This window comes from Myotis daubentonii, chromosome 4 (assembly GCF_963259705.1).
Source record: "Myotis daubentonii chromosome 4, mMyoDau2.1, whole genome shotgun sequence".
In the NCBI taxonomy this organism is placed as follows: Eukaryota; Metazoa; Chordata; class Mammalia; order Chiroptera; family Vespertilionidae; genus Myotis; species Myotis daubentonii.
The window spans coordinates 63,535,724-63,563,586 of NC_081843.1; the positions used below are offsets into that span (position 1 = coordinate 63,535,724).

General features: G+C 38.2%; 1 protein-coding gene across 8 annotated transcripts in view; it reads left to right on the plus strand.

Annotated features, from left to right (window-relative positions):
• Window positions 1–27,863, plus strand: part of ARB2A (ARB2 cotranscriptional regulator A) — a 381,447-nt gene that overhangs the window by 283,771 nt on the left and 69,813 nt on the right. The window contains exon 11 of one of the 8 annotated variants that reach the window (XM_059694109.1): window positions 1,739–1,767. The exons of the other annotated variants lie outside the window; for them this stretch is intronic. Within the exon in view, the coding sequence (XP_059550092.1) occupies window positions 1,739–1,752 (14 nt within the window). The 3' untranslated portion in view covers window positions 1,753–1,767. Of the gene's footprint in view, window positions 1–1,738; window positions 1,768–27,863 lie in introns of those variants that run through there. 8 annotated transcript variants of the gene reach the window in all.

The following is a 27,863-nucleotide window of genomic DNA, read 5'->3' on the forward strand; positions in this document are numbered from 1 at the left end:
GAAACACGCATGTTGCTTGTTCTCTCCTTCTTGAAAGATGCGGTATTTTTATAGTTCACCTTTTCTTTAGAGTGCCCCAGCTTAAAGTGGGGGTCTCAATTCACATCTCCACCTTATGTAGTCCAACAGGTTTAGCTCCTGTCCTGCCACTGTCATTGTATTTTAGACCCCTTAGTTACTGAGATTGGCAAACTGGACCGCATTGGCTCAGCTCCGGCGTAATTCTCTGCTTTTGAGCTCCATTTGGTTTATTCCCTGGGAATTTCCCTTTCTTTCTAAAAAACCTCTTAAGGCTTTTTTTAAAAAAAATTTATTCTCACCCAAGGATATTTTTTCCATTGATATTTAGAGAAAAAGTGGAAGGATGGGGAGAGAGAGACATCGACTGGTTGCCTCTGGCACACACCCCAATTGGGGGCTGGAGATCAAATCTGCAACCTAGGTAAGTGTCCTTGACCGGGGATCAAACCCAAGATCCTTTGATCTATGGGCTGATGCTCTAATCACTGAGCAAAATTGGCCAGGGCTTGAGCTCATAGGCTTTTTAGATTATATTTGTGATAGGTGATACACATTCTCTTGTGGCTTTTATGATGGTACATCATAAGTTGCTTTTTGAACCTCTTCTATAAAATTGGTCTTTTCTGGCTTTCTACCTCTACACCGGTCAGTTCTGGTCATCATATGCCAAACAAATACCATTCAGACTCTGTGTTTTCCCACATCTGGTGCCATATCACTGCATGTGATAATTATTGTTTTATAACTTATCTATTACTATATGTTATATCTGAGTGTATGTTCTTTTTGCTTACTAGTCTTGTCAGTTTTTCTTTCTTAATCAGTCTTACAAAGAAGTCATCCATAGGTAATTTCAAAGAACAAGCTTTTTTATTTTTTCTAGTTTTTCTGATTTATTTCAGTGTATGTAATTTTTGTTGTTGTTGTTCTCAGTGTCTGAAGAAAGAGAGGTTAGTGAAGATGGAGCTAAACCTCAATTGGTTGGCCCTAGATTTAATAGGTGATTAAATGCCGAAACCGGTTTGGCTCAGTGGATAGAGCGTCGGCCTGCGGACTAAAAGGTCCCAGGTTCGATTCCGGTCAAGGGCATGTACCTTGGTTGCAGGCACATCCCCAGTGGGGAGTGTGCAGGAGGCAGCTGGTCGATGTTTCTCTCTCATCGATGTTTCTAACTCTCTATCTCTCTCCTTTCCTCTCTGTAAAAACTCAATAAAATATATTTTAAAAAAAAAAGATTTCAAAAAAAAAATAGGTGATTAATCACTTACCTTTGGGCTATCCTACTAAAAGTCACACAGCACCAACCACATTCCTTCCTTTGCCTAGACAGCCCTCTGGAAAGCCTAGGAAGGGAGATGTTTCTGTAGAGGGTCAGGCAGTGCTTACTGCCAGGATGAATGACTGCAATTGAGCTGTGAACATCCAGCTCCTAAATGCTGTTAGGAGGCTGTGGGCCAGGCTGCTCCTTGAATTCTGCAGCCCCTGCAGATTTGGAGAAATGGTAACGGCTCCCAGGGTCTGTCTACCCAGGGTCTGCCTCAGCACCTGTACAGCTGCACCACTCACAGCTGCTGTGTCTTGGTTTAGGCAGGTACTTATGAGTCACTGATCAGCCTTTACATCATTTAAAATGAGATTTTCCATCACTGGTGCTCTTGAAAGAGAAAAGGCTAGACCTTGGGGAAACCTTGATATTTAAAAATTTCATACTTTTCAGAGATTGAAGATTGATAATAAGATCCCTCAAAAATGAGAAAGAACCACCCTTGGAGTTGGAAGAAAACCAAGTGTGGTGTTGGTGGTTAACAGTGTCAAATGTACAGAGATCAAGTAACATCTCTCAAGTAAGATATATCATTTCACTAACAGCTGTGCCACTGGTATCTTTAGTGACAACTTTTTCAGTGGAATAGTTAGTAGAGGCAGATGCCAAACAACAGTCCAAAGTCTTCAAAGTTGCCAGATTGCCCCCTCCCTCAATTAAAAGCATAAATTCCGACCACTTGCTTCATAGTATTTCACCGCCATTCTGAAAATGTTTCCTTGTCAAGTGTTCCTTTTATCTTGTTTTCTTTAGACAAGGCAGGTATTTTTAACCTGAAGACACTGGGCCCCTTTAGAGTATAAGCAGAATAGTGTATTTGTACAATATATGTTCATTTTCTTTAAAGATAGTGATGACAACTTAATCACATTTTCAAAAGGTACCCTGACTGTAGATCTGCAGTTTCAGAATTTATGAAACACCTTCCCCTTAGCCACTTTACTTTCAAGAGTTTTCCTTGCCATAGTACCTGTCTAATAGGTCATTCCTAGTGTTCTAAATTGTCTGGGTATCTTTAGCTCAGTATCCTGTAATGGCCCTGAAGCACTTCTAATGTAAGCCTTTCCAATTCAGACTAAATACTGTATGATCTATAATAATAAAAGCATAATATGCTAATTAGACCAGACAGCCAAACGACCTTCCGGACGTTTGTCATTCTGTACATCCTTCCTGACGAAGCTGCAGTGGCAAGAGCCGAGGCAGAGGCGGTTAGGGGTGATCAGGCAGGCAGGTGAACAGTTAGGGGCGATCAGGCAGAGTGGTTAGGGGCGATCAGGCAGGCAAGCAAGCGGTTAGGGCGATCAGGCAGGCAGGCGAGCAGTTAGGGGCTTCAGGCAGGCAGGCAGAGTGGTTAGGGGTGATCAGGCAGGCAGGCAAGCAGTTAGGGGCGATCAGGCAGACAGGCAGGGGCGATCAGGCAGGCGAGTGTTTAGGGGTGATCAGGCAGGCAGGTGAGCAGTTAGGTGCGATCAGGCAGGCAGATGAGCGGTTAGAGGCAATCAGGCAGGCAGGCAGAGGCAGTTAGGGGCAAAAAAATGTGTCCCTGCTCCTCCAGTGTGTGTTAGGTATGATCAGGCAGGCAGGCTCTTGGTTAGGGGTGATCAAGCAGGCGGACAGAGGGGTTAGGGGCAATCAGGCAGGCAGACAAAGTGGTTAGGGTGATCAGACAGGCAGGCAGGCGAGCGGTTAGGAGCCAGTGGTATATTAATAAATGCATCTAGTATATTAATAAATGCATACTAGGACAAATGACCACTTTGTAAGGGAACATATGATGAGGGTTTTAGATAAAGATTTGTGAAAACCTGTACAGCATTATGTAATTTAAAGGAATGATCTCTGAATTTGTTTCCAGCCTATAATTGAATGAGTCTCCATGAATAAGAACAAAACCACAGATTGAACATGGAGGCTACGAGAATACAGATTATAGGAAGGAAGTCTACAGAGTCGGGTGACACTAGTCCTCCTACAGTGACTCCCACTTAATCTTTCCTTTCTCATCTGCTGTGGTCTCAATTGTCTCTCCCAAATGCAAGCTCAGTCCTGCCTTTATTCATGCTATTTCTTCACTGAATGCCCACTCATTATAGTTTTTATGTCCAAAACCTACTATATTAGTTTACTAGGGCTTCCATTACAAAGTACCACAGATTGGGCCATTTAAAGAACAGAAACTTTTTGTCTCACAGTTCTGGAGACTCACAGTCCAAGATCAAGTGTTAGTTCTTTCTGAGGGCTGTGAGGGAAGGATCTGTTCCAAGCCTCTCTCCTCCTTTGTTGATGACCATCTTCTGTTGTCTCTTTACATTGCCTCCCTGCTGTGCATATCACTGTGTCCAAATTTTCCCCTTTATAAGGACACCAGTCATTGGATTAGGGCCCACTCTAATGCCTTTCTTTAACTTGATTACCTATGTTAAGAACCTATCTATAAATAAGGTTACATTCTGAGGTGCTGGGAGGTTATGACTATTCTCTCTCTCTCTCTCTCTCTCTCTCTCTCTCTCTCTCTCACACACACACACACACACACACACACACACACACACACTCACTGGAGGAGCAGGGACACAATTCAATTAATAAACCTACCACTCCTGATATAAGGAAAATGTGGATGTGCGTTGGGGATCGGGGGTGGGGTGGCATAGGAAGGCAGAGAGAGACTTGTTTCTTTTTTTGTACAAAAAGTGAATATATGTAAAGGAGGAGTTGTGATGGGAAGGAAAGGACATTAGCTATAGAGTTAAGCAGCCCCACATCTGCATCTTGTCTCTAGGCACTCACATAGGTAATGTCCCCACTCCAGGGTTGGACAACTTCAAGAAAAATAACATTTTTACCTCCCAACCAATAATTTTATGGGTTGAAGAATTTCAGTGCCTACTTATTTCTATCTATTTTAAGAGTAGAACAATTGAACTCTCATCAGTGAGATTCAGAGGAATTGTCTTAGGAAGAAAATTTTAGATATTTTGATAAAGATAATATTCCTGCTTTCCCCAGAAAAATTGATATGTAAACCGGTTGAGAAAACTCTGTCACTTTCTGTTCAGCATTGTCAGCCACGAATTTCATCCAGCTAATATGACCAGACAGTCAAGTGACTTGCCTTTAATTTATTGTGATTGGGTTATATTTATGAAAAGCAGATCTGCAACAGCTAATAGCAAGTGTTTAGACACTGATTGTTTTCATAGGTAGTTTTAAGAAATTGCTAAACCTAAGTAGACACCTAGTACGTTTGCTTAGTATATGAAATGTAAATCATTTTTTCCTGTAATAATGAGTCTTTAAATGCATGCAAATATTATAAATGGTTACCTCATTTCAGACGTACTTTTATGGCACCTGTCTGCTCACTAAATATATATTACCTTTGAGAGTTAAACTAAAGAGGAGAGGTGGGAATAGGCCTACCAAACAAAGATTTATCTGTTGTTCTTTTCTCTCCTGAAAAGGCAATCACCCCAACACCACAGGTAGAAAAGAATGTTTTGCTCCTTCTGTGTCACGTCATTAAAGTAGTTAATCTAAAGCCATAAATTTTTGTCTTCTGGGCCAAGAAATTTTAAGTAAAATACTAACAAAAATGTTATGCTTTTAAATGAAAAGAGAAATAATCCTCATCCTTTTTATTTGAGTTTCCAGAAATGGCACACTTCATAAAAAAAATTATCATTTTTATTTTTAAACTGAGTTTCTTGCATTAGTCAGTAAACAATTTATTTGGTGAACATTCTCTGTGCACATATATACAACATGTGAACATTTAGGAAACAGAAGGTGCTTGAATTTGTGAGATTTAAATATTTTCTCACAGTTGATCCAGTGATACTGCAGTTGAAATAAAACCACACATAAATGAAATACCAAAGACTTTCTACTAAAAAGCAAGTATAGATTTTTCTATCATTGTTTTAATGAGGACAGTAATGATTTTATTTATTCAGTGGAACATCTTATAAATCTTTAGCATGTTTACCTCCATATGCATTTATCGACTCACCTATAAAACTCCATCTGTCCTAAACACAAATATACATATACATTTAATTATATTATCTGACTACACATACTAGTATTCTGTTTCTTTTTTTAAATATATTTTTATTGATTTCAGAGAGGAAGCGGGGGGGGGGGGATAGAAACATCAATGATGAGAATCATTGATCGGCTGCCTCCTGCACGCCCCCTACTGGGGATCGAGCCTACAACCCGGGCATGTGCCCTTGACCAGAATGGAACCTGGACCCTCAGTCCACAGGCTGACGCTCTATCAACTGAGCCAAACCAGCTAGGACTGACTACATGTATTCTTATACTACTAATATTCTTGTAAATATTATTAAATTTTGAAAGTATAAATAGAGCAGTGGTTTGGTTTCTCATTTGTTATTCAAGATTATGTGCACATATAACCCTGGCCTGGTGGCTCAGTTTGATGGAGTGTTGTCCTGTGCACCAAAATGTTGTGGATTGAATACCTAGCTAGGGCACATATCTGGGTTGGGGGTTTGATCCCCTGTCAGGGTGCATGCAAGAGGCAACCAATTGATGTTTCTCACATCAAGGTTTCTCTCTCTCCCCCTCCTGTCTCTCTAAAATCAATAAAAACATATCCTCAGGTGAGGATTTAAAACAACAAAACATGAGCACATATATATATTAATGTTCATATTTTAAATACATTATGCAAAATATGAGCCATGTAGATCGAAGGTAATACGCCAGAACATGGCAGAAAAATAATAATGCCCAGCATAGCAGCTTTTGACCATCTCCCAGACATCATTGCTGTGGCCTCAAACCAACTCCTCCTCTTCCTCCAGGTTCTATGTTCTCACTTTCTAGCAAGCAGCAGAGTTAGACCTCTCTACCCTCTCAGTGATTGAATGTGTACTAAGCACTGGTTAAGGGATAGGCACTGAAGATTCTGAACTAACAAAGAATACATAGGTTAGAGGAAAGAAGTGAGAAAATAGGGGTCACCCCATCAAGTCGCCAGTGTTCAAGGAATAGGCAGGAGAACAATACAGAGGAAGAAGCACATGATTCCGTGAGGCATGTCTGGGAAAAATCTTAAGAGCAGGGACAACTTGAGCTAATACAGTGGGGCCTTGACTTACAAGTGTCCCGACTGACGAGTTTTTTGAGATACCAGCTGTCTCTCGGCAGATTTTTTGCATTGAGTTGATAGAATAATTTGAATTAACGAGCTCCTTAACGAGCTCCTTAACGAGCTCGGTCTCCGAACGAATTAAACTCGTAAGTCAGGGCCCCACTGTACTTGAAATATAGCTAGGAGTTAAGTTGAGGGTGTGAGAAGAGAGAGAGGAAAGACCCAAAGTCAGTAATAGAAGGAAAAGTGAAAGGAGTATGTTTCGAGTGAAAATCGGGCTGCGATTAGTTACTTCAATTGAGAGTTGAATGTGGTGGTTAAAATCCTGACAGTCACAGCAAAAAAGTTATAGTTCTCAGTACATGAACATAATTACATGAGTCTTACAAAATGCATTAGAAGAAGTATCTTCTTACCATTAAGTGTAAAAATTAATATGTCAATCTTAAAGAAACATTGAACAACCCAATAGATCATTTAATTGTAATACTTTTGTTGATGTTATTGTTGTCATTTAGGGCACAAAATCATTCTTCATGTGGCTGGTTCTTATATTGACTTATGACAGCCTAAGTTTTAATAGTAAGATCTAAGGAATTAAAATAATCTTGTACTGGCATAACTCTTCCTGATGGTTTGCCTTGGCACTGCTAGTCAGCAAATCTAATGTTGTTCATGGTTAGCAAATCCACAGGCCTGTTCTTCTCAAGAGTCACTTGTCTCCACCAGGCTTTTGATAAAAAGTTGTTAATAAATTCCTTTAAGTTTATTACAGTATCATCAGAAACCCTGGGAAGGGTTTGGTAATTGAAAAAACCATCAGGCACCAAAGACATCTTAAGTAGTAGCCTAGTTGACTCTGATTATAAAAAATAACGTCTGATTAGAAAGCTCGTTGTCTCTGCCTCTGTCATGCTGTCTCTGCCCACAGCTCACTACGCAAGAGAGTGCTTAACATGATGCTCAAGGGAGAATAGATATCAGTATATTGTGTATCAAACAAGTGACTGTAGACAAATAATTACTTCATCTGTTTTATTCTCATGGTAAATAGGAATGACTAAAATAGTCCTGTACAGAGTCAGTCCAAGAACAACAACAACAAAAAAAAAACCATAAGAATTATTGAAAATTACTTAGGCATAAAGAACAATGTAGTGCTTAGTAATGAATGCTCTTTTTTGCAAAATTAAAAACCTGTGCTCTTTGGTTGTTATTAAGTTCAATGTTGCTTACGTCCATGAATATTGAAATGCTTTAACACATATGGTAATCCTTACAAACCTTCTATAATGAGTCCTTAGTATCAATGTAAAATTTGAAGGTTAATTTTTTCCCAAAGCATGCAAACTCACCAGTGTCAGAAGCCATCAATAAATTCATGAGTCTTGACATGCATGCTTTGTCTTTAATTACTGAGTGACACTTTTTAGCATAAGTTATTTCAGTAGACTAATTTTGTTTTGAAGGCTGGCCAAAAAGTCTATTAGGATCCAGTACTAATAGATCTATTTCTTACTAATATATATTATTTCTGGAGATCCCCAAAGTATATATAATGAAACAGTTGTTAGGTGAATAACTGTGAGAAGTCTGCTTATAGTAGCAGACTCACATTTGATGCATTCCAATGGTCAAGTGCCTTCTCAGACCCTTAGCACCAACAGAGAATAGCCAAAAGGTACATAGCCTAACTTAAGGTTCCTTAAAAGTTACTATTTGAGGTTGTAATAAGGATATTTAGGAAGTGGGGGGTAGGTAATTATTCTGAGAACACAGAGATATTGTTATTAGAGTTCTTTATAATTCAACTTGAGGTGGAATATAGCTCATCCAACTCTTAATGCTAGGTGACAGTTATTTTCCTGTCAGTTCTTAAAGTGGTTTAAATGTTATAGTTTATGAAAATGCATTCTGGAAAATCATTTATTATGACTTATGCTGTCTTGCCCAAGAGAAATAGCTATTCCTAGCTCCCAATTGTTGATGAGTGGCCTGTTTATTCATGGCACTGTCTGCAGCACCACTGTGACCTTGGGCCACTTTTCTTCAGGTACTAGTACATTTCTGTGCCCCTTTGCCCCTCTCCCCGCATACCAAACTCCTGTGTTCTCAACAAGTGCAAACCACTTTTAATTGTGCCTAGGAAAGCATAATCAGAAGGATAAATGCCTTCTTTCCTCCCACTCCCCTCCTCTTTTCATTATTTTAAGTATTAGAAAACTGAGTACAAATTACTTTCGATTACCTACCCTTTTTTAGTTATCTGTATCACTTACGTGGATAATCCAGAAACTTCTTGCCTTTAAACACACATTAACATTAAAAAATGCCACCACTGTACAATTATTTTATAGATTCAGATATGCATACATGGATATCAGTCTCACGTTTTTTAAAAGTCGAAGAGTAGAATACAATCTACTTGTTTCAATTACTATACAAACTCTTTTCATTGTAATTTACATAAGTCCAATTCAAGCTTCTAACAGAAGTAATTTATTCATGTAAATGGGTAAACTACTGGTACTACTAGATATTGTGGCTCAAACTCTGTCATCAAGACTTTCTTTCCCTTCATCTCCTTTATTTTGCTTGCCTACTGGCCTGATTCTTTCTTTCTTGCATTTAGGAAGGAAGGGTAGCTACAAGCAGTTGCAGCATCTTCTATTCAGCATCATCCCACAGAAAAAGCTCTAGCATCGAATGAGAATCTTAGTGAAAACTCTGGTCGGCCCTGCTTTGGTACAGTGATGATCCCTAAACTAATCACTGAAACCAGAGAGATTAAAAGGCTGTGCTGGGCCAGCCATATCAATGCGGGTTGGGGCTGGAGTGTGGCAGTGTAATTGCTAGCACAACAAGGACTATGTGCGTTGTGGAGGAGTCCTTCCTCAGAGAAGGGTTTTTGGACATGTCCACCACAGTTGTTCTTGTGTCAGTTTCTCTGGTTTCTTTGAAAACTTAATGTATATGCCACAAGCATACAGAGAGATCAGAAAATGTGGGATGACTAAATACAAGAAGGTCCTACATTTTAAACACTTGAACTGATCCATCAGTAGACTGTTATTCGAGTTCACGATGCTGAAATGCATCTAAATGTTCACACAGTTCCTTAGATCGTTTTTGGCTATGTTTACTGATTATTGTATAGAGCCTGAGTGAAACCTACTTTGTGGAGAACCTGCTTGCAGTCATATTCATTCCAGTTAGCACCTTCCACTGGGATGGTGCTCACTCATTTACCCACATCCTGAGATAGTTTAGTAGCATCTGTTCCATAGACCAGTTTTAACATTTGAACATACACAGACTTTGTCCACTAGTCTTCATATTAATCCTACTTTATCTATTGGTACAACCAAATTAATCTTTGCAAGAGAGTTACTGATATTTTGGGGTTATTTTTCTCCCCAGTAATTAATTTCTCTCGACCATACTTTCATTTGGTTATCTATCTTTCAACACTTAATAGTAGATTCTAATATTCTGTTTCATAGGAATTCTTTGGAATTAACAGGATCCTATACTTAAGGCAAAAGTGTCCCGCAACTCTCACAGATAAATATATTATGTTTTACCTTTTTAAAATAACAGTGAAAAATTAAAATCTAGGGCCTATTTTGTTATTTATAAATCATTTCTATATGTAATCAAAATAACATAGGTTCTTACAATCTGTTTTTTTCCCCAGTTCAAGTTTCCTTTTTATTTCCTTAATTATTTTATTGTATATTATCTTCTTATCTATACTATTAATAGCCTAGGTCAGTGGTCAGCAAACCGCGGCTCACGAGCCACACGCAGCTCTTTGGCCTCTTGAGTGTGGCTCTTCCACAAAATACCACGTGCGGGCGCACACATACAGTGCAATTGAAACTTCGTGGCCCATGCGCAGAAGTCAGTATTTTGTGGAAGAGCCACACTCAAGGGGCCAAAGAGCCGCAAGTGGCTCGCGAGCCGCAGTTTGCCGACCACTGGCCTAGGTGGTTGTCATGGCCTCACGCATCATGCCCTAACGTCGTCACAAGATGGCCACACGCACAGCAGAGGTGGGTCCAGTAGGGGAGGGCAGTTGTGGGCGATCAGGCTGGCAGGGGAGGGCAGTTGGGGGTGATCAGTCCAGCAGGGGAGGGAAGTTAGGCATCAATCAGGCTATCAGGAAAGCGGTTAGGGGGCGATCAGGCTGTCAGGCAGAAGCGGTTAGGGGCAATCAGGCAGGTATGCAGGCAAGCGGTTTGGAGCCACTGGCCCCGGATTGTGAGAAGTCCAATCCCAGGATTGGGCCTAAACCAGTAGTTGGACATCCTCCAATGGGTCCCAGATTGGAGAGGGTGCATGCTGGGCTGAAGGACACACACCTCTCCCCACCACCACCACCCCCCAGCACGAATTTCGTGCACCAGGCCTCTAGTTTACCATAAATCCTTAGTGTGATGAAGTGAGGACATTAGTTAATCAATAAATTAGACAAGCAAACTGAAATCAGTAATGTATTAGCTGTTCTTCCTCCTTTTCTATCCTCAGAGAAGATAGAAAATAGATGGTCCATGTCCTCTCAGTGTTTTATATACAATAAACTTATTTTATATCACCCAGTGACTATATTTCACAATTGGATTGCTCTCACAAAAACACTTTATTCATTAAATATATTGATAGACAAGTCTATGTATAATAAAATATTGCATTTCATTGATTACAAGATATAATTTTAACTACCTAAAATTTGAATATATCTTGCAATCAATGTGATAAGAAAACATTACGTCATAGCTAAATTGGCAATGTTTTTTTTCTTTTTAAGTGATGGGTAATGAAGAATCTGAAAATTAATAGCATTTTGGATTTGATAACACATACTCTAATGATCTGTCTTCATTTTCCCAAAAAAAAAAAAAAGTTTCATTTAAGTCAAAATTCTGTTGGTCAGCATCCTGTAAGAACAAAAGGTTTGGTTTAAAGATATTCTTTTGTAAAGTAAAGTTTATTTTTTAACATTAATAGTTACTTTCTATTGTATCTATTTTATATATTCAAAATTTTGTCATTGTATTTCTTAACTCATGTGTAGATTGACAACACCCTTCAGTCATCATTTTCACAGATCTTTGATACTGGTATCACTTAGATATTAGTAATTTATTTTTAAGATGTAATTTTATGTGTTTCATTCAAAGTGAATATAGTGCAATATTGAGAACCTGTAAACTGTTATATGTAAAACTATTTACATTAATCTCAATAATTCAGTTGACTCCCTTGCTTTTTAAATCTCTTTGGTATGTTTCTGTTCTGATTTAGTGCCTGGTTTAAAGATTAATGTTACAGAATAATTTACTGCAACTTCACAGATGGTATTTGAATCTTTGTAAATGGGCTAGGAATCTCTGCACAATTCCATATAATGTTAGGTTAACATCAGTGTAAATGTTGAACTTAAAACGGTTCTAAAAGATCATGATAGAAATTGCATTATTCCTTTCTAAAAACCATAAATTTTGAGGGAATTTCATGGACTAAGTATTTTTACTTCACTTGCATGGTTAAGATATAACTAGCTCCTTATATTTGAAATCACACAGCCCTTATCTGTTAAAAATAAACATAAAAAATAAATTACCTTGTTTTAAACTATTCTAAAGTTCTAGTCACAAGAGAAGTTACTGTTCTTATTTTTACAGCTTCCTATCTGAAATGCTTTATAGAATCCACAAACACACATTGCTTTTAGTGTCTTTCCTTTGATGTCTCTAAAAGACCCTTTCAGAACTGGAAGTAAGTGCTCCTAATGTGTACAACAGAATTTAGCTGAAGTTATTTGAAGCTATTAGAGATAACCTTTCTCTACATGTCTTCTGAGGGGGAAACTGGTACCAACAATACCAGTTAAGCTGTAATTAGTGTAACTAACAACTAATATGAAAGAGCAGACTAGAGGTCATTCTTAAGAATTTAAAGGTATTAACAGGTTAAGGTTGTAGGGCATCCTATCCCCTGGCTTAATCTGCTGCCCTAGCTGGTGAGATTTGTTGAAGTCATCAGTGCCCTCTAACCCCAAAGTGTTGCTCTCTCATAATTTATTGGTCACATGCCAAGTTCCTCTTTCCTGTCTAGTGAGATGACTTTGGGAATGGCAAATTCATTTTAAAGTTCTTGTTAAAAATGCCTGCAGATTTTCAACCTTTTAGTGTAGATAAAAGATTAGAGATTAATTTGCTTTAATGTTCTTGTCCTACCAGCTTTAGACTACATTGAAATTGTCATTTTGCTACATTACAGAAAATGATTTGTTGAGGCTATTTAACATGTATTATAAGAGGAATGCTTAATATCTAACTATTAAATCAGATGTTGTATAACTGATTCTAATACATACTGAATATTCCACTTTTTATGGGCCACTTCTTCAAATTTAATTGCCCACCAGTGGCTTTTGTTTATGTTTACAGTCAACTCTAATGCACTTAAAGGATAAGAATTTAATAGAAAATAACATTTGTTTCCATGAGACATAGTTAACCCCTCTCTCCCAGTATATGCCTTTGGATTCTTCATCATCTCATTACATGATACCAACACATACACAAGAGGAATGCCATAGAACTTGAATCATTCTTTTCCTTTTCCCATTAAAGTCATTAAATTTGTAAAATTGTTTCTATAGCTTCTTTCTACCTAGAAGAGCTACAAACATTTCTTTTTCCTTTAGAGCAATAGGCAGCAAGACAGCACTATTAAAAAAGAGCCAAAGGAAACTTTTCCCTTTCAACTTTTTATGTTACTACTGTGGTCTCAGACTGTTATTACTATTATATATATTACTAGAGGCCCAGTGTACAAATTTGTGCATGGGTGGGATCCAGCCAGTCTGGCCCCAATTGGGGCAGATCAGGGCCAGGCTGGCTGGGGGGAGTGGCTGCAGGCGATTGGCCAGCAGGCCCCGTTCCCGTTGGGGGGGGCGGGCTGGTTGTGGGGAGGGTCTGTGGGAGGTGGGCCAGCCGGCCCTGCTCCCAGATGGGGTGAGGGGGGGCCGATTGGGGGTCAGCATCCAGGGGAGGGGCCGTGAGAGGTTGGCCGGCCAGCCCTACCCCTGATTGGTGTGTGGGGGGCGGTTGGGGGGGAGGGGATGTGGGCCGATAAAGGTGGGGGGGGCTGATCGGGGGTGGGGCCAGCCATGGGGAGAGGCTATGGGCGGTGGGCCGGCTGGCCCCGCCCTTGAATGGGGTGGGGAGGGCCGATCAGGGGCCAGTGGCCTGGGGGAGGGACTATGATCAGAGGGGGGGGGCCACTTGGGGGCAGAGCTGGCTGGGGAGAGGGGCCGTGGGCCAGTGGAGTGGTGAGGGCCCATTGGGGGCAGGACCAGTTAGGGGGAGGGGCTGCAGGAGGTTGGCTGGCCAGCCCCACCCCCTATTGGGGTGGGAAGGGCAATCAGGGGCAGGGCCAGCTCAGGGGAATGACTGCAAGCCGATGGGGTGGTGGAGGCCCATTGAGGGTGGGTCTGTGGGAGGTTGGCCAGCCGGCCCCACACCCCCCTCCCCCATTGGGCCGGTTTGCTGGCCTCAGTGGGCATCATAGCGACCAGTCATTACGGCATTCCGGTTGCTGGCTTTTTATATATATAGATAGAAATGTTTAACTATAGGTTACTTATTATCTATCAATCAAGCTGGGGCAGGTTCTAATAACTAAACAAAGTTTTAAGATGGAAAAGAAAACGTAAAATTCAAGTTATCCTGGGTCCCTGGACACATGGGCATCTAAATACTTAATGAGTACATACATTAAAATTATAGTTCTCATATAAGTGCCACAAGAAATAATTAGGGTATGGTCTTTCCTTGAATCCTCCATGTCAGTGTTTTATACATCTACTGGTGGTTCATGGGTGATCTATTTTTTATTTTAGTAGTTCTTTGTTTATTCTAATATGTATTAGAAAAAGATGAATAATACATGAAACCCATTTAATGGATGTTATTGTTTAGGACTATGCAAATAGAAAAAGTTAGTTGATATAAACAAAATACTGGATATTTTAATAGTACTGGTAGTTTGTACATATGGCAAAAATGCATAAAGGTGTTACACAAATGACTGAAGTTAGAGAAACAATGCTTTGTCTAAGCTTGAAATTCCCTTCTTGTAGCCAACAACTCACAAGATGCTTTTATCCCTTTATTTCTACATGCTGTCTGTTGGTTGTGATTCATTTAATTTATGTGTATGTGTATATATGTATGTATGTACTTGGCAGTTTCATCTTTTGTTTCCGAAGCAAGCCAGCTTCTCTGAACTTCAGGTTTGTACTAGTTAATGTCTAAGACTGTTTCCAGGCAGTCATCTGTCCTCAGCAGGTAAGTTCCTCAAGGTTGAGAAGCCCATCTGTATAACCTGATCTAAGTAATACTTCGAGCACAGTGACAACCTCAAATCATCATTGATATGTTTTTCCTTATTGATTTACTGACATTTTCTAATAACAAATTTAAGAATGTTTTTGCATATCCATATGCATGCCCCAAACTAACAAATAATTTTAATGATTGCATCAATGATTTAAAACTTTTTATTAAGAGCAGACCAGTGCTACTTAAGAGTTCACTCAGACACTGATCTTTTTTCATATTAGGATTTCCTGAGCAATGACACCAAGGACAGTATTGGAAAGTCTTATTTTTTTTCCCTTTTTCATCCTATCTCATGATTAGCTAGGAGAGCAAGACATCAAAGCTGAACTGACTTCAAAGCCTGTAGCACTTATGGTTTTCAGCTATTACTGTAACCAGTCGCTTCACCCTACCAGCAGTTCATCTTACAGAGCTGCCTCACTGGGTTCCACCCCTCTGCTCACACCTTCCCCTTTTCTAAACCTATCAAATTTAAAAGTATCCTTAAACCAGCCTCAAAGTTAAGCCAGTCCAGGCAGTTAGCATATTTGCTTAATTTCAAGATTTTACCATTAAAAATAGACCATATTTATTTACTTACTTTTCCCAAAATTATGCCTTTTACCACACTTAGGCTGTGTTCACTATGAACATATAATGTTCTTCATTGTGTTTATTTCAAAAGTATAATATACACATGTAGGTAAGATTATGTATACACCTACTTTAATGAGGCATCACAAAATGACAAATTAAAAAGTCAATCTAATATTTGCCCCAGAATCAATGACGTTAAAAGGAATGAAATGTAAAACATGGATTGTACATCACAATTGCTTGAACACATACTTTCTTTAGTAAAAGTTTCATGGATGTATAGTTTTTAGCAATATGAAAGTTAATATATTAAAGTCAGAGGTTACCCTATATACTCATAACTGAGTAGGCTCCTGATCACAAGGTCCTAAACGTTATGCAGAAGCCAGTTTCTCTAGAACTAGAACTAGTGTCAGCTGGAGGCTTTCCATTTTTCTTTTAATGGCCCAGATAAAAATTTGAAATTATTTCCCTTGAATAATTTTGTACAGTTGATGGTAGGTATTCAGTACCACCAGGAAGGCAGTGGGGAGGAACAGCTCTTGAAATCTAGTAGAAAGCATCCATATCTTAAAGTTGCAGCACCAAAGGACTCACAGAAGACTTAATGATGTAGCTGTTCTCAACCCTGAACCATATATGATGTTCTGATTACTTTATGACAAAGACTCTGATTATGGAAATTAAATGGGCTCAATATAATGCCCTAGGATGTATTGTTTTGTATTGTTTGAGAAGTGGAATGGGCTGCGTTGTAAACTAATGAGCTTTCTATCTTTTGAAGCATTTAAGTAAAGACTCAATGACTACTTTTCAAGAGTCTGATAAGAGTAATTCTTACATTTGGTAAGGATTATACTCAAGAATCTTTTAATATCTATTTCAATTGTAAGGTTCTATGTTTCTAAAATTAAAGAATATGAGGAAATAGAGTTGAAGATTAAGTGATGGCAATAGCATGTGGCTATAGACTGCCATTCAGTAATTAGATGGAATTTACAAAGATTCATCAATGGTGTCTTGTAGATGTTTGAAAAGTAAAAGGCATGGTCCCTGACTAGATAAGGGTAAAGAACAAAATGATGCACATCTTCTCTAGGTTGAGAGAGAAAGGAACCCCAGGGAAACATAAGGGAAGGGAAATGCAGCTTTGTTAAAGAATGGGAGCCAACATGGATTTTCAGAGCACTAGAAATAGAAGCCAGTGGATGTTATATCTATCTGCGTTGCTTATAGGAAGGGAACAAAACAGGTAGAAAAATGGTAAGTTCAAATTTTAGTTTATTGGAGGTAGATGGACATTTTGAAATTCAGTTTCAGTTGGGAAAGATAATTAAACAATTTCTACAAGGAAATAATGTGGCCACAGCAGCTTGTGGACAAGCTAGCCTTGGCACACATCTTTTAGCTGATAAGACAGAAAGAATTGTGAAAGGAAAAGACCTAGGAGTCATGTTGAAAAGGCTCAATTTAGGCTTAACAGTAGAAGCTGAAGGAAGGTGTTCATTGAAAGTATTAGAAACTTGTTCTGTAGGAAATTTATGTATTAATTGATGGTTCTCCCCAGTTCTGTTTTGAGGAGCATAATAATTACAAGAGACTAAAGAGTACAATGTGAGTTTGGAAAGAGTCGCTAACCAATATGTGGCTTTGGGCCAGTTAGTGAACTTCTCTGGACCACACATCATTTTAAATATTAGATAGTTAGGTGGGCGATTTCCATGATCTTTTCCAGCTCTGAGATTCTCTTCAAAAGCCCTAATTCAAACCAAATTAAATATGCACTGCATGACCTAAGAATTCAAACACACCAAATGTTTTAGCTTGCAGCAGCTAGTTATTCTGGCCTATAGATAAGAGTTGTGGTAGAAAACTAAGGATAATTTTGTGAAGATCCCAACATTTTGAGGTGTGTAAAAATTATAGGAAAGTCTCCTGTGAAGGATAAGAAGGATATCAGCAACACTGGACAAATGAAGTAGTGCTAGAGAAAGTAGTGCTACCTCATTCTTAACATTTTCATCCTAATCTACTTCTACACATAATGTTCTTCAGCAGTAAAAGAATATGTAAAAATTGATCAGACTATTAATCCCCAGAGGGAAAGTAGGGGAGGGAGGGGGCAAGGAGAAGAGATCAACCAAAGGACTTGTATGCATGCATATAAGCCAAACCAATGGACATGGACAACAGGGGGATGAGAGCATGAGTGGGGGGCGGGGGAAGAATGGGGGTTTAATGGGGGGGGATGAGGACACATTTGTAATACCTTAACTAATAAAGAATTTTTTTAAAAAAAGAATATGTAAAAATCTAGAGGCAATTAACCATGCAGTAGCTCAGGATCCACTGGGATCTTTTTTTCTTGGTGTTAGAATTTAAAGCATTTGCTTAATAGATACCATCTCGCCCTAAGTTTCACATGTTAAAAGAGACATTTGAAAAGGTCTCCAAATCCTAAATTAAATACATAGTGCTCCATGTGAGAGTGTAAAGAAATAAGCCACGTCTAAAGAAGACACAAGACTGAAATGGCAGTGTTGCCTCGAGAACAGAGACCAGGAATTGACTTCGGAAGTGAATCTTTAGATTTGATTTATTGGCAATAAAGTGATAGAGAAATCTCATTAATAGATGTTTTCCAGTGATGAGGAAAGCATTACTACCAAAGAGCCTTTAGAGACATGAGAAGTTAGAAAATATAAAATCTATAAAGATGAAAAATAATTTGCATTGCCACTTATGCATAAACTCAGTAACATGTTTAGGCAGGTTTTGTAAGTAATAAACCACTCGCCAGAAGTAAAATGGATAGACCCTTTTGTTGTTGTTGTTTTTAAAGCAATTAAGCATTTTCCAAACATGTTAACTCATTTCCTGAGTATAGATTATATACTAGGGCCATACAACTAACTGGGATTTATATGTGACCATTAATTGAGGTAGCAGACTTTAAAGAGTCTACTTTAATACACATCTCATTACTACTTGTATCGCTTGGTATATTATTTTTCCAAGCCCTGGTATTTTAGGTTTCTGAATATCCATACAAAAACTTCTTATCACTATTCTGAGCCATGTTGTATCCTCTATTTTGAAATATAAATTATACTGAAATGATCATTTATAGCAGCACTAATATTATTCAACACTTAAAATCATTAAATACTTATTTTCTAATTGGGGACTTTATGCCCATCCTCTTTTAAATGGTATAATAATCTATAAATGAAAATTGTCCTATAAATAATTTCTGTTACTGTGTTAACATAAGTGTGATTCTGAGTTTTTTTGTATCAGTTTACTAGTAAACCTTCAACACTGATTACTGACATGCTCTCCCCAGCTAATTGCCATTAATCCATTTACTGTTGCTCATTGGAATGGAGAAAAATTCCTAAAGAATTTTCCATATGTTTAAGTGAATTCCCCTGTATATGTGGACACCTTTGCTTTCTTATTTTCCTATATGTATGGCCCTTTGGAAGATTCCGAATGCCAATTCTCTTTTTACTTTAGTAGGGGGGTGGAGGTGGCGGGGGGGGAACAGTTCTGAATCCTTTGGCTGAAGTCCAACTTACTGGTTGTTTTGGCACACTTAGTTCCACATCGCTGAGTTGAGAAGGCAGGAGTGGCACCGCTCTGTGATGACCTATTGGTCATGACCACTCCTACCTCATTCTTAACATTTTCATCCTAATCTACTTCCACACCTAATGTTCTTCTGCAGCAGTAAAAGAATATATAAAAATCTAGAGGCAATTAACCAATGCAGTAGCTTAGGATCCACTGGGGATTTTTTTTTCTTCATGTTAGAATTGAAAGCATTTGCTTAATAGATACCATCTCGCCCTAGGTTTCACATGTGAAAAGAGACATTTGAAAAGGTCTCCAAAACCCAAATTAAATACATATATCAAAGTGTTACCATAAATAGAACAGTATATCTTTCTTTGTTCTAAAGAATATACTTTAACCTTCATCAAAAAAAAATATGCCTTGTGAATGGCTGAGTGTACTGTGCACATTGAATCAGAATGTCAGAATCTTCTAAATAAATTGTTATTATGGAATAAGGCAGAACTTCAGTTCTGAATTTATATAATTCATTCCATTGTGGGGTTTTTTCATTGAAGAATACATTTCTCTGCCATAAATTGTACTGAGTATGAACAGCAGAGTCATTTGAGGTTCATTGAAAATATAGGAGAACATCATGTTTCCTGTCCTTTTGTTAAACTTGGCATATTGATTTTTTTTTGCACAGCTTGCAGCACAGAAATGTGATATACAGCTATGGCAAGACAAGCTAACCACATGTGAATTTGTTAAGTACTGCTGGATTAGCAGAAATTGTCTGACTGTGCAAATAGCAAGATCTGACTTCTCCAGGAACTCTTTATGACTTAATCAATTAAAATAACAAGTTTTGATTTTATTGCCCAGAATAAATCATTAGCAAAACTCATTTTCTCCTGATCACTCATTTGTGGGATGTTTATATTCATTTCATTTCTGTATTTCAAGCAAAGTAATAACTATGTCAAATTGGAACCAAAAATTCAAAGTCAAATGTAGGAAGATAAAGATGTAACAAATGTTACCTATTATTTTAATAATGATTCATAAATTTTGTTAAGAGATTCTAGATTTTTATTTAAATTTGCCATAGATTTTTTTAAAAATACCTCTTTAGTGTTTAGTGCTTTTGTTCCTTTTAGGCTCAGAGGTAGCAAGATTTAGATTTGACTGATACTGTTATTGCATTTAAATATAGAACCTGTGGAAAGGGAGTTTCTAAAGTGGGCTGGTTTGCTCTTCTCTCCTCACCTTATTAAAACTTCCTTGAATGTGTCCATTACACAGTTCACCCTGCCTGACATCAAAGAGTAGAGCTAAAGAAAGGATGAGCTATAACTCAGTAGAATGGGTTGCCCATGGTTTCATAGAAGTGCTAATGCCTTATCTATCAGGTTTATGGAGTTCTCTGTGCACTTCTGGGAGCAGATAAACCATTGTGTGGTGTATGTACTGCAGAGCAAAACCAGCAGTCTGTCTAAAGCCAGGAAATGTCTGGAAAATCATGTACACGTGGTCATGTTGTCATCTGCCTTTTCAGAAAATACTTTCAAAAACATTGCAATCTCTCTAAATGTAGATTTCTTTTTTAACAAGCAGGATTTTTTTCAAAAATGTTTTCCAAAGATTTTTCTACTTGTTCTCATTACTTTTAAACAGGTGGGCATCTTATGAGATTGCATGCAAAATTTATTAGAAACAAGTCTTTTAAAATTATCTGGTAAAAGCACAAAGCATGAGTTGTTCCCCTAATAAAAAAGGGGGAAAGGGTCAAAGCAAAGAAGAAAGTGCCACTGGTTTGTGTTAGGTGACACTGTGCCCTGCTTGTCTAATTTGATTACACAGAGCCCCTGAAGCCTCAGGCAAAGCTGATTTTAGCTATAATCAGCTTCTTAACCTTTTGAGAACTAACGTAAACACTACCTAGCAGTGGTTAATTATGTTGCTCTGCTGCTCACTACAAAGTGCAAAGGTAAGTGTAGAACTACAGTAACACATGTTGTGACAAAATTTAACAAGATGACTTAAGGGGATTGCAGCAGAATGCAGTTCTATATTAGTGGTAAACTCTACGTGAATTCAAAAGACTTAAAGATGCTTTCAAAACAATTTTTTAGCTATAGTTTTTGCTTCAGTTTTATCTGTAAGTGCTGGACATTTACTACTTTTTTCTTTTTGCTGTCCTCACATTTGTACTTTTCACTAAAATTCTCTTTTGATTACACATATATTTAAGAAATTCAAGTGTACTCATACACTTTTCACTCTTTCATTTTTCAGAGTAAACAAACGTGATTGCAATATTTATATAAGTAGAGTAAAATCCTCTTGGTTCGCTTTTATAGATAGTAAAAATTCATTAAGGGGAGCATGGAATTTCTTTATAGTTAAATGGAATATTGTGATCATATAGGCAATAGTCTAACTTTATTTAAAACTGAGGCTCTATAATGCAGGAATCAGATGTGTCATATGGGAAATTAATATGTTAAGATGATTTTACTGTCTGCAGTTGGTGTAACTCTGGTGTGGCGATGTGACTAATGGGGTAGAGAACCATCAAGATTGACTAATGTGCTTATCAAGGCTATCTCCTCCACGTCATATTTTCTGGGAAAACCCCAGTGGGAATATTCTCCTGAGTAAGGGTTCCAGAACAATATATGGAGCCATAAGCCATACCCTGTATTGCTAGGCCTCTGCACCAGCAATTTTACCTGAAATTTCATGCCCCGAAAAAATTCTGAAGGGTGGACTCTTAATGCTCCCCAGGGACACATTGTAAACACTGTGGAATTAAAATGGAGTGGGAGGGGATGCTTCAGACTAACGATTAACTATGGTTTTTTTAATCTAGGTCATTCCCTCATGAATAACATGAATATGCTACAAGCTTATATTTTGCAGTGTAGTTCATATTGTGGTGACAGTGAGCTTAAAAATTACTTGTAAAGAGGTGGATTTGGAGAGATGGGTATCTAAGGCCTTTCACAATTTCCGAGGCATTTGGGGAGCATTCACTGGGCAGCACAGCCAGTTCCATTGGCCAAACTTGGCCACGTGGTAAATAAAGGTGACCTCGTTTTAAATAAAATAAATTTGTTAAACTAAATGCCACCTAATAGGAGTTCAAGTGGTTTTTGTAGCCACATATAAAACTGGGATAAATGGAGCCAGATAGCCAATAACTAGACATTTCTGGACCCTTGCAGAAATGTTTTAACTAAATTGTATTCTCTGTTTTGTAATCATATTGTTAAAGAAACAATTATATTCAACAGCATGTTACAGCTATTACAGGTATCTTTTAGACAAAGTGTTTTTTTGTTTGTTTGTTTGCTTTGCTTTGCTTTGTTTTAATCCTCACCTGAGGATATTTTTTTCCATTGCTTTTCAGAGAGAGTTGAAGGAAGGGAGGGAGAGGGAGAGAGGAACATCAATGTGAGAGAGACATACCAAATGGTTGCCTCCTGCATGAGCCCTGACCAGGGCCTGGGCTAGGAGGAGCCTGCAACCAAGGTACGTGCCCTTGACCCTTTGGTATGCAGGCCAACTATCCACTGAGCCAAACCAGCTAGGGCTGGCATTCTTTTCTTAACTCATTTTCAAATTGTTCATTACTGGTGTAAAGAATTAAAATTCATTTTTGCATATGGATTTTTCTATTCTGTGAGCTTGCTAAAATGTGTTTAAGAGTTCTAGAATTTTTTTGGTAAAATCTAGGATTTCCTACATATAGAACCATGTCATCTATGAACTTTCTTTTTAGTATGCACGCCATTAGTTTCTTTTCCTGCCTTACTCCACTGTCTGTAAACTGTAGTGTTGATTAGGAGTGGTGAGAGTAAGTTGAGATTCTGAAATTTCCCCTTGAGGGTTGTTGTTGCTAATATTTTTTTCTGTTTTTCATTTGTTTTTGTTTTGTTTTAAGAAACTTGCCTGGACTTAATCTGTAGGTCTGTCTCCCCTTCAGGATGTGTGCATGCTGATATTTCTGTATGGGGTTTTTTTTTTATTCCTTTTTTAAAAAAATTATTATTTTAGTCTGACTTTCTAGAGTTCACTCCTTTGCCTGCATAGTTTAAGGGTCAGAGTTTTGTTCAGTCATCCCAAGGGAGTGAGGCTTTGTGGGTGGATGTGGGTGTGAGTTGCAGAGTATATTCTAAGTTCACCCAGTTTTTCAAGCCTACCTCAAGCTTTTACTTTCTGTTGGGACTTCTGTGCCCACATTCAGCCTCCCAGTCAGGAAGATGTGCCAGGGGTTCATCCAGTCCCTCAGTAGCTCTCTCATGTCCAGGATCTCCCTGTTAAATTTCTGGCTAGTCCACTGGCCTGCCAGGCATCCCAACTGAGATCACTACCTCAGGGTAGGAGGGCCGCAGGTTTTTGTGGTTAGTTTCCAACTTTGCTTTATTTACTGGTAACTCCATTGGGCACAGGATTTTCTCCTCCTACTCCACATCAAGTCAGGTCCTCTAGCAGTGAAGCTGCAGGTCTGCACAGCCAGTCCCACCTGGAGACACTGCTGTGCCCGCAGGCTGCCAGCCACAGGCTGCCGCTGCACTGCCGTAGTCGGCGGTTCTCATGAAAACACTTCTCAGTGTGATGTTTGCTTTCAGTTGATTTCTACACTGCTCACCTGGTTGACAATTTTGTTGACTGTTTTAGTATTTGGGAGAGGATTTATCATCCTCTTCACCTGTCATTTCTGGAAGTCCTGCCTGAGTCCTTTTTGTAAGCCACCAACCTTTTCTGGAACAAGGCGAAACATTAAATACATAAATTAAATAAATAAATACATAAATACAGAATAAGATAAAAAAGAAAAGCAGGCAAAGGTAAAGGAAATATAAAAATAGGAAAATAAATTCCTTATGGAGCAACAATAATTTTTAACTCCTATGACAGATTGTCCAGTGTGCTTAGGAACAGAAGTTGTCTTGGTCTTGCAACAGGTAATTTTACTCTGCCAGAAAAATCCAAATGACCTTTGTTTCCTTGTCATTGGGACATCAAAATGGGCTGGGGGGGTGGGGGGGTATACCTGATGTATATATCCAGTTGAATCAAAACGCTACCCTAGGATCCTTTTTATTTCACTTCATTTTGTTTTCTTACAAAGGCCAGATCCTAAAACTTGTACAACTTTAAGTTGTAGGATTGCTTTAGAAAATGTGCAGTGAAAAAAACTGCCAGATTGAAGGTTTCTTAAGTGCTACTGTCCAAAATCACTAGGCATACTTGAAACCAGTAATTCTCGTCAGAATATACACTCTCAGTGTGTGACTTTTATCTGCAGGTGGCAGAGCATATGTTTTAGCACCAAAAAGCGTCAGGTGGCAGAGGGAGGGTATTCAGTGTGTTGTGACCTATTGTTATTTTTAATGTTTTTCTTATAGCTGCTTAGTTCCAGTCAAAAGCAGACTAACTAAAATATTTTCAGATCTTACGGGCTATTTTTAATTTAAGGGGATAAATTGGTTCCAAATAAGTTGTGTCATTTTATTTTATCTAACACATGAATCAAGGTTATTAGACCAGTGTCTCCCATAAAAGAAAAATACAGTGATATCTTACGTAACTGAAATCCAGGGAGTGGGCTCTCCTCTTCACATGGATTTTCTGGTTAAATTGTCATTAATCCTTTAAGCATTGCAGTGACTTTTGCTTTTTCCTTTTATAGCAATCTGTCTCCTCCCGTAGGAAATAGCTACTTAGGTATGGCTAGAAAATAAGTATAGTTAGCAAATACCACGTAGTATTTTCTAAGTAGTATATTTCTTAATATGTGATTCAAAGTTATCATCTGTGTCTTACTCATAATTAAGGCCTAAATTGAGGAATTATAAATTCGAACACCAACTGATGAGTTAAATATAAGCGTGCAAGCTCCGTGTTGTCAGATGTTTCAGTTTTCCCAAAGAAGGCAGAATCTGTATCATTGCTTGAAGTCTCTCTTGTTTTAGTGTTGTAACTAACAAGTTTTCAAAACCATTATATGTCAGATAAAACAGGTACCATCCAGGTCAGGCCCACAGGCAGCCAGTTTGTGACCTCAGGGAAGAGAGACTAGTCAGAGCCTGTTCTGACAATTCTGACAACAGCCTTTGCCTGGTCTCTTGTCTGTCATGTATCTCTTGCTCATAAAAGAATGCATAACATGCTCCCCAAATGGCAGTCTCCCTTGTTTTACTGTGGAATTGTCAGGTAGTGTGTTTTAGTGGAAAATGCACTAAACTAACCATACATAAACCTTGGTTCTGAGGCAGATGTTTCTGAAGCCCCTCTCTATCAACCAGACCCTGATCTAAGCACATTAGATGTATTGACTCATTTATTTCTACTTTTGGGTTTTTGTTTTAAAAGTTTTATAATGGTAGATCAGTCATTTAACTTCTGTAGATGTTTACTCACTTAAAAAAGCATAGGATTGGGAACATAGGATTGATCTAGACAATCTGTAAGAACTCTTTAATCATGAAAATTCTTTCATCTGGAAAATATGAGATTAGATCCAGTGAAACAAAAAATAATTGTCAACCAGACTATAGTGTTAATTTGAATGGGCTTATAGCACATTATCACACATAACACAATAGTGGTAAATGTATATGATTTACAGTTCATTTAAATTCTTTTGATAATAAGTATTATGCTATGAAGATTTTAGTTAAATTGTGAAAGAATTTTAGTATACACTAACCATGGGGTTAAAAGGGCCTAGATACTATCCTGAAGGAGCTTATGATCTCATTGAGACAAAGCAGCCTGCAACGGAAATTTAGATTACAACATAAAATTGATACCCAGATGTGGGTTATACACAGCCAGGCTTTACATTCCAAGGCTATCAGAATGAATGTTCGAGTATGTGTCGTGTGTTTATGGGAGGTGAGACTTAGAAAAGAGAAGATCTTAAATGAAAGGTCCAGGGGTCCCTTCAAGTTAGAAAAATGTCTCTAAGTTACAAGTAAGTATGTTACCGTATCCAAGAAATAGAAGATGTTGCCTTCATTGTGCTTCTTGTACTGTGAAAAATTTTACAGAAAAGTCAAGAAAATTATTTTAATGCATTTTCCAACATTTGCTGTTATGAAGGCAGATGACTATAATAAAGTATCCCAATGCTACTCTTGTGACTTTGACAGAAAACAAGCACTTGAGTTGTAGTTGTTAATTTATTTTGTTTGCAGCTAACTCGGATTGTTCAAGAAAAAAGGTACATGAAAGAGATGAAGTGAATATGGCAAAATATTAACAATTATTGAACCTAGGAGACAGGTATATAGGCAATCATTTTACTATTACAACTCTGACAGGTCTAAATATTTTTACAATAAAAGGGAGGGAATAAAATAGTGGAGAAAACGTTAAAGAAAAAGTTCTTCAAATAAAATTAAAATATATTAAAATCAAATGTAGTATAGTACTATAGTAATTATGAAATATATATGAAAGTAATTAGGTGCTTTGTGAATATTTTGGTAAGTTTACTTCATTTCAAACTTTCCAAATCTTAAGTGGATCTTGCTTTGTATCCCATAGGCAGAATAAAAGGCTGCTTTTGCAAAACCAGAAGGATTAATATAAATCCTTCACTTATTTATTTACTAGAGGCCCGGTGCATGAAAATTCATGTACTGGAGGGGGGGGTCCCTCAGCCCAGCCTGCCCCCCTCTCACAGTCCGGGAGCCCTCAGGGGCGGTAGGTGAACAGGAGAATGCGATGCCCCATCACACCTCTGCTGCTGCCACTGCCGGCAGCACAAGCCTTGGCCAGCCCTGGTTACCTGAGCCTCAGGCAGCCCTGGGCGGCTGGCTAGCTACCATCCGAGGCTTGCTTGTGCCTCAGGCCGGCCCTGGGGGGCTGAGGGGACTGGGTGCCACCATCTTTGAGGGCATGGCAGTCAATTAGTATATTCCCTCCTTATTGGCTGTGGGTGCTGCCATCCTTGAGGGTGGGGCAGTTGATTAGCATATTCCCTCCCTATTGGCTGTGGGCGCCACCATCTTTGCAATGGCGTGAGGGTCAATTAGCATATTCCCTTTTTATTAGATAGGATTTGACAATTTAAATCTCTCTCTACATTTTAGTAAGATTTTGTTCACTTGTCTAAAGCAAAGCAGAGTTGCTCAGCTTCTGGTGAATTTGGGGTAGAGTAGATTTATTTCCTCATTTTTCTCTTGTTTTGTTTTGGCAGATTTGTAAATACTAGTATATACTTATGATAACATGCTTAACAATCCAGATGATTCAGTAATTTCCCATGTCAGGGAGGCAAGCCTAATCAAACAAACATAGGAATTTTATGAGATTTAAGAAGAGCACTTATGGTACTATCCAATATTTAATTTCATCAGGAATTTATTTCACTAATATCTTTCTTCCCCAGAATTATAATAAATAAAATGAAAAAGAATTCTGGTCACATTTTTTAATTGAAGTAAAATTCATGTAATATAAAATTCATCATTGTAACCATTTAAATTATACAATTCAGTGACTTCTAATATTCATGAATCCATACATCTGGCCTCTAGTATAGGTATAAATAGATATAATATTTTACATAGAGGTGTTAAGATTAAGAAAAAAAAATGAAAACCTCATAGATACAGACATCAGTATGGTAATTACCAGAGGGAAAGGGGGGTGGGGCCAGGTGGAAGAGAGTAAAGGGGGGATAAATGGTGATGGGAGGAGACTAGATTTTGAGTGGTAAACACATAATACAATATAGATCAATCTATAGATGCTATACTATAGAACTTTACACTTGAAACATACAGTTTTATTAACCAATATAATTCTAATAAAGTCA